The 9,343-nt window shown below is 61.2% G+C and overlaps 1 protein-coding gene across 1 annotated transcript; it reads right to left on the bottom strand.

Moving 5' to 3' along the window:
• Positions 1-5,993: 5,993 nt before the first annotated feature.
• LOC139835437 (uncharacterized) lies at positions 5,994-9,012 on the bottom strand. Its single transcript, XM_071825292.1, has 4 exons — positions 8,953-9,012; positions 6,939-7,101; positions 6,196-6,650; positions 5,994-6,005 (listed from the first exon to the last, which is right to left on the bottom strand). Exons 1-4 carry the CDS (start codon positions 9,010-9,012, stop codon positions 5,994-5,996), a joined length of 690 nt encoding a protein of 229 aa, XP_071681393.1.
• Between the last annotated feature and the right edge of the window lie 331 nt (positions 9,013-9,343).

Raw genomic sequence — 9,343 nt, 5'->3', positions numbered from 1 at the left:
AGAAGCCGCAGCCGGCCCCCTCCGAGCCGGAACCAGGAGCAAGACTCCGGGCCCCGCCGTCATCACCGGCCGGCTCCAGAAGCAAGCGGCGCGCGCCAGCCGGCACACTCCCGGCTGGGCCCGCGCATCGAGCCCACCGACGCCCGGGACTGCCTCGACCGGCTGGTTCAATCCCGCATCGCGGAAGAAGAGGGGCCAGCCGGCCCAAAATGCTTCGGGCCGCGGATCCTCAACGAGCCCATGGTCGACGGCTTTCAGCTCCCGCGCGACACCCCCAAGTACGACGGCACCGCCAAGCCGGAAGACTGGCTGCTGGACTACTCCACGGCAGTCGGCATCGCCAAGGGCAACAAGCGCTGGGCTGTGCGCTACTCCCCCCTCATGCTACTCGGCTCCGCCCGCACGTGGCTCAACAACCTGCCAGCCGGCAGCATAAACGGCTGGCTGGACTTCGAAGCCGCCTTCATCAGCAACTTCACCGGCACTTATCGCCGACCGGGTCGCCCTCAACAGCTTGAGATGTGCAAGCAGGGCCCGGACGAGACGGATCGCGCGTACCTGACGCGCTGGTGCGAGATGCGCAACTCTTGCGAGGGCGTGCACGAGATGCAGGCCATCAGCTTCTTCATGGGAGGCTGTCGGCCCAACACCATGCTGTGGCACAAGTTGCGCCGCAGTGACCCCAAGTCGATGGCCGCCTTGATGGCCATCGCCGACAAGTACGCGCTGGCTGAGGAAGCCGGCAAGGCGCCGGCTGACGTTTCGCCGGCCCCCACCAGAAGGGACAACAACAAGCCGGCTGAGGGCGCCTCGCACGGCAGCCGGCGGGACAACTACCGCGGCAAGCATCACAGCGACCAGCCGGACCGCCGGTACGGCTCCGCCCACGTAGCCGCCGTGGCAGACAACGCGGCAGGCGGCAGCCGCCGCCAGAAGCAAGACCGGCAGTGGAAGCCGAAGTATACCTTCGAGCAGATGCTCGACTCGCCGTGCAAGTACCACAGCGGCAAGAACCCCTCCAACCACACAACCCGCGACTGCCACTTCATGAAGCGGCTGACAAGCGGTGAACCTCTACCGCCTCCCCCCCCGCCCCCACCAGCCGGCGGGCCGGGTGGCCAAGCCGGCGCAGAGAACGCCAACCTCGAGCACCACGAGGCTAACCAAGTGCACCATGGCGGCCGATATCTGGCCGAAGACGCCACCTACATCATCTTCACCTCCGAGCCCGAGGACAGGACGAGCCAAGAGCGCCGTTCCCTCGAGGTCAACGCGGTCATACCGCCGGTCCCCCAGTACCTAAACTGGTCAGAGCAGGCCATCACCATTGATCGCCGCGACACACCGGCTGTCCTGCCGAAGCCGGGCAGCTACGCCATGGTCCTCGACCCCACCATCGGCACAACCCGGCGCAGCGTGCGTTTTTCGCGCGTCCTCATCGACGGCGGCAGCAGCATCAACATCCTCTACCGCGACACCGCCCGCAAGCTGGGCATCCAGGAGGCCGAGTTGCGCCCCACCCCCACCGTCTTCCATGGCATCGTGCTAGGCCATTGCTGCCAGCCGATCGGCCGGATCACGCTGGAGGTGATGTTCGGGAAGCCGGATCACTTCCGCACCGAGAGAATCGAGTTCGAGGTGGTGGACCTCGTGAGTCCCTACCACGCGCTCCTGGGCAGGCCGGCCACGACCAAGTTCATGGCGGTGCCCCACTATGGGTACCTGAAGATGAAGCTGCCTGGCCCCAAGGGGGTCATCACCGTAGCCGGCGACTATCGCCGCTCCATGGACTGCGCCACGCAGAGCTCCAAGATGGCCCAGACGCTGGTCATCGCCACGGAGAAGCAGCTCATCCACGACGCCGTCGCCCTCGCCAAAGCCGCGCAGACAGACATGCCGGCTGCGGGCAACCCGGCTGGGACGACTCACTTCCAGCCGGCCGACAACACCAAGAAGATCTGTGGACCCGGCGCAGCCGGACAAGTTCGTCACCATCGGTGCCGGCTTGAACAAGAAATAGGAAAGCGAGCTCACCAGCTTCCTCCGTGAGAATCGGGACATCTTCGCATGGACTCCAAGAGACATGCCGGGTGTGCGAGGGAGTTGGCTGAGCACCACCTCCACGTCCGGCCTGAAGCCAAGCCGGTGAAGCAGCCTCTCGGGCGCTTCGCCGAAGAACGAAGGAAGGCCATCGGTGAAGAAATCGCCCGGCTCCTAGCTGCCGGCTTCATCATGGAAGTGCTGCACCCGGACTGGTTGGCGAACCCGGTCCTGGTTTTGAAGAAGAACGGCTCCTGGCGCATGTGTATCGACTACACCAGCCTGAACAAGGCGTGCCCAAAGGATCCCTTTCCCCTGCCGCGCATAGATCAAGTCATAGACTCGACTGCCGGCTGCGAACTGTTGTCTTTCCTAGATGCCTATTCAGGCTACCACCGATTCCTTTGAATCCGGATGATCAAATAAAGACTTCGTTCATTACCCCGTATGGGGGCTTACTACACGACTATGCCGTTCGGCTTGAAAAATGCAGGCGCCACCTACCAAAGGTGCATGCAAAAATGCTTGCAGGATCAAATCGGCAGAAACGTTCACGCATATGTGGATGATGTCGTTGTAAAGACCAAGGAGACGACTACCCTCCTTGATGACCTGAGAGAAACCTTCACCAATCTGAGAAGATTCCGGATGAAGCTCAACCCGGCCAAGTGCACATTCGGCGTGCCGTCTGGCCAGCTCCTTGGCTACCTCGTCTCTCAGCGAGGGATCGAAGCCAACCCGGACAAGATCAGTGCCCTGGAGAAGATGGAACTGCCGCAGTGCCTCAAGGACGTCCAGAAGTTTGCTGGCTGCACAGCTTCCTTGAGCCGCTTCGTCGGCCGGCTGGGGGAGAAGGCACGCCCCTGTATCAATTGATGAGGAAGGCGGACAAATTCGTCACGGTCACCGCAGCGGATGAAGCTTTCCGTGACTTGAAGCGCGTGCTCTCAACCGCGCCAATCCTTGCAACGCCGGGTTCAATGGAGCCGATGCTGTTGTACATCGCAGCCACCAACCGAGTGGTTAGCGTTGTCCTGGTGGTGGAGCGCAAAGAAGCTGACAACGAGGGAGCAGCTGGTTCAGCGCCCAGTCTATTACCTTAGCGAAGTGCTCTCCCAGTCGAAACAAAATTACCCCCACTACCAGAAGGTCACCTATGGCGTCTACATGGCGGCCAAGAAGCTCAAGCACTACTTCCAAGAGCACCCCATCAGGGTGGTTCCCACAGCGCCCTTGGCGGAAATCATCGGCAGCAAGGATGCCAACTGCCGGGTTGCCAAGTGGGCCCTGGAGCTAGCCGCCCACACCATCCTCTACGAGCCATGCACAGCCATCAAGTCGCAGATCCTAGCCGACTTCTTCGTCGACTGGGCTGAGATGCAGTACCTGCCGCCTGTGCCGGATTCCACACCTTTGGAAGATGCACTTCGACGGCTCGAAGATGCGCAATGGTTTGGGAGCCGGCATCGTCATCACCTCTCCTAAGGGAGACCGGCTGGACTACGTCCTGCAGATCCACTTCGCCGCATCCAACAATGTGGCGGAATATGAAGCGCTCATTCATGGGCTGAAGCTGGCCAAGGAGATTGGCGTGCGTCGCATACTCTGCTTCGGCGACTCCGACTTGGTCATACAGCAAGCATCTGGCGACTGGGACGCGAAGGACGCCAACATGGCCTCATACCGCTTCCACGTCCAGCAGTTATCCGGCTTCTTCGACGGCTGCGAATTCCACCACGTGCCACGAGCAAACAACGAGGCGGCTGATGCCTTGTCCAAGATTGGCTCAACCCGGCAAGCTATTCCGCCGGGTGTCGCCTTGGCGGTTCTCAAGAAGCCGTCCATCATACCGTCACCGGACTCGGATTCAATATTCGTGCCGGCTGACTCGGGGGCTGCTCAGCCGAACCCGGGGGCTTCATCGCCCAAGTCGGGGGCTAACAAGCCAAACCCGCCGGCTACCATGCCGAACCCGGGGACTTCTCAGTCCAACCCGGGGGCTTCATCGCCAAACTCGGGGGCTAGCAAGCCGAACCCGCCGGCTAGCAAGCCGAACCCGGCGACCATGCAGTCGAACCCGGAAGCTCCCACGCAGGAGGCCCTGTTGGTTAGCGTATTCGAGATAAGATGCGTACCTTCATGGGCACAAGAATTCCTCTCCTACCTCACCGACGGTGTGCTGCCTGATGATAGAGTCCAGGCCAGGCAGATTGAGAGAAGGGCCAAGGCCTATACCATCATCAACCACCAGCTGTACAAACGCAGCGTAAGTGGGGTGTTCCAGCGGTGCGTCGAGCCGGCTGAAGGGATTGAACTCCTACGAGAAATCCATCAAGGAGAGTGCGGACATCACGCCTCATCCAGAGCCATAGTGGCCAAAGCCTTCCGGCATGGTTTTTGGCCGATTGCGCTCGAGAGACGCAGAGGATTTGGTGAAGAAGTGCAACGGTTGTCAGCGCCGCAAAGCGAGACACCAGCCGGCTTCCGCCTTGAAAACCATCCCCATCACATGGCCATTTGCCGTATGGGGCTTGGATATGGTAGGCCCATTCAGAACAGCGCGAGGCGGCATGACACATCTCTTGGTGATGATTGACAAATTCACCAAGTGGATCGAAGCCAAGCCAATCAAGAAAGCGGACGGGTCCACAGCCGTCACATTCCTCAAGGAAATCATTGTGAGATTCGGCTACCCCCACACCATCATCACCGACAACGGCACCAACTTCTCCCAAGGCATCTTCTCTCGCTATTGCGGGGAAATGGGGATCCGGATGGCCCTATCTTCTGTGGCGCACCCAGAGTCCAACGGACAAGTGGAGAAGGCTAACGGCTTAGTCCTAGCCGGCATCCGGCCCCGACTGGTGGAGCCGCTCGAGCGAGCAGCCGGCTGCTGGATCGAAGAACTGCCCAATGTGCTGTGGAGCCTGCGCACAACGACAAACCGCTCAGTCGGCTTCACACCATTTTTCCTCGTATACGGGGCCGAAGCCGTCCTGCCGACTGATATCGAGCATGATGCGCCAAGGATCAAGCTCTACACAGAAGCCGAAGCCAAAGAAGCTCGCGAAGATGGAGTTGACCTGGTCGAAGAGGCCCGGCTGCTGGCTGAGTCTAGATCTACTATCTACCAGCAAAGCCTCCGACGCTATCACAGCCGGAAGGTCCAGCCCTTGGCATTCCGAGAAGGAGACCTAGTGCTCCGGCGATCCAGCGGACAGCCGGACAGCATAAACTGTCATCCCCATGGGAGGGTCCCTTCATCGTGAGCAAGGCAGTAGGCAATGATTCCTACTATCTCATAGATGCCCAAGAGGCTAAGAAAAACAAGCCGGACAAGGCTGACGAGGAGACTAAACGTCCCTGGAATGTCAGGTTACTCCGCCCATTTCACACATGAGAGCAGGAATGTATGTATCCCTTGTATCCCTTTTGTAAGTTATGAAAAAGCTTGCGCCGAGAGCGCCGTTTCCGACAAGTTTTTCGCGTACTTTACCTTGTTTCGCCAATTGGCTTGAACCCTCTCACGCGGTCGGCTCAGTAACGTGATCCGGTTTCCGACAGCCGGCTTCCGATCCAGCTACAGACCGCAACCCGGCTGTCCGGCTGGCGGGAGTAAGGCCTAGGGAGCCGGCACGCGAAAAAATGACTAAGGGAAAGAGTAAAAGCGAGTTGACTTGCAACTTTTCATAAAAGTGCCGGATTGCCGAATTCAGCTCGTTCGACTGAAATACTGTCGGCCTCACCCAGCGGCCCGCTCTTGATCCGGCGACGGATCGCAAGTCGGACGTACGACCGGCAAGGGCACAGCCAAAGAGTGGGGCGGATGGGAAAAAGCGAACGAGTCGAAAGAAAGCAACTCGGCACGCAAAATGATTAACAAACACATTAAAGTGTGACATAATTAAAGGGCGATAATATTGTCTTACATATGCACCCGGCATCCCGGGGATTTAACGAATTGTCTTGCAAAAGCAACAATCGAAAGACAGGTAGAAGCTAAGCACCGGCTGAACCAGGACCAGCCGGAGGAGCATCAGCAGAGCCGGCTGCCGGATCATCCTCGAGCACGTCGTCCGCCTCCTCGTCCTCAGCCTCCTCCTCCTCGTCGTCAGACGGCGGATTCGGGTCCGCGATGAAGATGGACTTGTCGACGAAGTCGAAAGCTGTTGTGCAGCCTTGGGCAAGCCGAGCAGTCTTGTTCTCCGCCGGGAGCTTGTCCTCCACGTCGGCGCGCCGGAACTCCAACTGGTCGAGGCTAACCTCGTTATACCAGGAGAGCACAAAAGATAGCGCCATATCGGCTCCGGCGCGCGTGGCCGACTCCTTCCAGTCCAAGAAGCGGTCGGGAGCCCTGTCCAGCCAAGCGATGAGATTGGAGAGATCTTCCGGCAGCGTCTCCGTCGGCCACAGCAGTCGGACCAGCTCCTCCGCCGCCTTCCGCAGCTCCCAGCCAAGCTTGGTGACCGGCTCCACGCGGGCGGCGATGGACGCCAGATAGTCGTCCATGGTGAAGCAGTCGGAGCTCTGCTCCCCAGTGGCCTGCCGGCGATCCTCCCGCGCCCTGCCAACAGCCGCTAACGCCTCCTCCTGCGCCTCAGGGAAGGCCGCTGCATAGAAGAAAAGCATGTCAGAAGCCATCAAAGCCGAAATAAGCTGAAAAATGCAAATTTTCGAAGTCCTAAAGTAAGCCTGGCGGCAGCCGGCAAGATCCGACTGCCCCCAGCCTGAAGATGGAGATTCCGAAGTTCCAAAGCCTGGAGGCAGCCGGCAAGAACCGACTGCCCCCAGCCCGAAGATGGAGATTTCGAAAAAGTTTCGGCCGCCGGCTGCCAACCTAAGCCGGCAGCCGACGGCCGAAAGCCGGCAAAAGGGAAGGCATAAGACAAAAGACTCACCCGCCAAGCCGCGGTCGAGCGCGCTAAGTTCCCCCAACCACCGCTTGGCGGTGGCCGACAGCTCGTTGGACTTGGTGGTCACCTCTTGCTGGAGCGAAAGCCATTGCCGCTCCACCTCCTCCAACCGCTTGCTCAGACCCTCCAGCTTTTCCTCCTGTTCCTTCTTGAGGGCGGCAAGTTCCTTGAGATGGTTAGCCTCAAGAAGGCGCAGCCGTTTCAGCTCCCCGTCAGCCACCTTCAGCTTGGCGGCAGCAGCCCGGTTCGCTTCCTCACTTGTGGCGCATTGAGCGCGGGCAACTCGGAGGTCCGACTCAAGCTGCGGGATCCGGGCGGCCTCAGCTGCAAGCCGGCAAAAATGGGCCGTCAGTAAAAAAGAAACTCACAGGAAAAGCAAGTCAAAAGAGAGAAGGCCTCACCCTTGACAGCCTCCAGCTCGCGAGCCAAGCCGGCTCGCTCGATCTTGGCCTTGTGGTAGCTAGTCACCACCTTGTTGTACAAGACGGTGCGTCGCTCCGTAACCGCCTGAAAGAAACAATCAGATATCCAGACGAAACCCGGACCGGCTCCAAGCAGCCGGACCATGCCTCGGAGGGCTACCAGGATAATAACAAAATTGCAAAAACAAGAAGACACCTACCTTGTCAGCATCCTCCAGTGTTGCTAGCTGGGCAAGGGCCTCGGCGGCCTTGTTCTTAAGGCTGGCCCGGTAGCCGGAGAAGACCCAGTGCATGGGCGCCGCACCAGGCTGTCCCTCCCGGTTGAACACCACGCAAGAAGCCGCCTTGTGCCACAGCCTCCATGGTGCCGGCCGAGCCAAGGCTGGAGTCAGAGGCAGACGGCACATGCAGCAGCCGGGCCCCCTTGGCCACATGAAGGCCCTCAGTTGGGCCCGGCGGGCCCTTCGTCCTTACCAGCGCCCGGGAGTCGGCGTCCTTCGAGCGCGCTGGCTCCTCCCTCGCCGGCTCCTTCCCGGTCGGCTCCCTCCTCGTCGGCTCCGAAGGCGGAGGCGGCGCGGTCGGGCTAGCCGGCCCGGTGGGAGCCGTCGCATCCGGCGCTTGAGGCGCTCCTTCCGGGGAGCTCTCCGGCACCACGACGTTGGGCGCGGGCCCGCCGACTCCGGTCGAAGGCGGCGCAGCCACCAGCTCCAGCTCCGGCCCGCAGATGGCATGCCCCTGCCAGCTCCGGCTGCTGCTCCACAAACGGGGCGCGGCGCGGGAACATGTCGTCTAGGGTCGGCCGGCGCGCCGACCGACCTCCTGGTCTCTGCCGCCGGCGCCGCAGAAGGCGCGGGCAGAAGAAGACGCCCCCGCAGAAGGTGGCGTGGCCGCAGGCGGCACGTTAGCAGCCGGCGGCGTGCGCGCGCGTGCTGAAGGTTGCGGGGTTGGCTCCCTCCTTTGCCGCTGAAGCGGCGACGTGACGGGAGGAGCCTGCCGAGAGCCGCCTCCCTGGGTAAACTTAATCGCGGCCCTAGTTGAACAAGCAAGAAAAGATAAGTACAGAGAGGAAGGAAAGAAAAGGAATCAAGCAACAAAGGAAAAAGAACTCACCCGGCTTTCTCCGGGACCTTCTTGGGCGCCAGCCGGCGCTGTTTCTTGGCCCTCGCCTCCGAAGCGGCCGTAGACCCGACGCCGGCCCGCTTCCTCCCCTTCGGCGCAGAAGTCGCCGTGCTCGTAGGCGGCACCGCGCGCAGAGGCACCGCCGGGATGGGCCCCGTGCCGGATTGGGCCGGCTCCGCCTGCTCCTGCTCCTGCTCCTGCTCCTGCTCCTGCTCATGCTCAGGCGAGGGCGGCGGGTTATGCTCCCCCTGGCCGCCCTGATCCTGCACCACCGGCAGATCGTCGTCGCCAGCTTGGTCGCCGGCTAGGTCAGCCGGGTCGATGTGATCCGGCGTCCAGACCTTCGTCGCCAAGTCGCCATCCTCGATGCCTTGGCGGATGAAAAGCTGAAAACAACAAGATAAATATCAGTCGGCCACGCAGCCGCAAGCCGGAAGACGGCAAAACGTTAAACTTACCGATTCGAGCGGCTGCTCCCGGGCTGTAAGGCGGCAGCCCCAATTCCAGTTGTCCGGCATGTTGGCCTTGGTGATGTTGTTCACCCGGTGAGCCACCTGGGACTTGGAGAGCTCCACCTTCGACGTCCGTGTCGGGTCGAGCCGGCCGGACATATGGCCGATCTTGTGGACGCGCCACTGGAGCGGTATGACCCGGCGCGAGATGTAGGTGCAGAGGAGGTCCTCGGCACTCAGCCGGCCCTCCGCGACGCACTCACCCAGGAAGTCCCACAGGAGGTTCACCTCCGCGTCCGGGTCCGAGGACTTGGGGTTGTAGCCCCAGTTGATCCGGCCGACTGGCGGGGCCGGGTTGTATTCCGGCAGGTTGAGCCGGTCGAAGGCCGGGCTCTCG

Source organism: Lolium perenne, chromosome 2 (assembly GCF_019359855.2).
Source record: "Lolium perenne isolate Kyuss_39 chromosome 2, Kyuss_2.0, whole genome shotgun sequence".
Taxonomy (NCBI): Eukaryota; Viridiplantae; Streptophyta; class Magnoliopsida; order Poales; family Poaceae; genus Lolium; species Lolium perenne.
This window is presented reverse-complemented; position numbering and strand designations above follow the sequence as displayed.

Excerpts from the sequence above, each read along its gene's own strand:
- LOC139835437 (XM_071825292.1), bottom strand. The coding sequence starts at position 9,012 with ATGCCGGACAACTGGAATTGGGGCTGCCGCCTTACAGCCCGGGAGCAG. Across the intron at positions 7,102-8,952 it reads GGGAGCAGCCGCTCGAATCG|AAGGAACAGGAGGAAAAGCT; the intron begins GTAAGTTTAACG and ends GCCGCCCTCAAG. Across the intron at positions 6,651-6,938 it reads GCTCGACCGCGGCTTGGCGG|CGGCCTTCCCTGAGGCGCAG; the intron begins GTGAGTCTTTTG and ends TCTTCTATGCAG.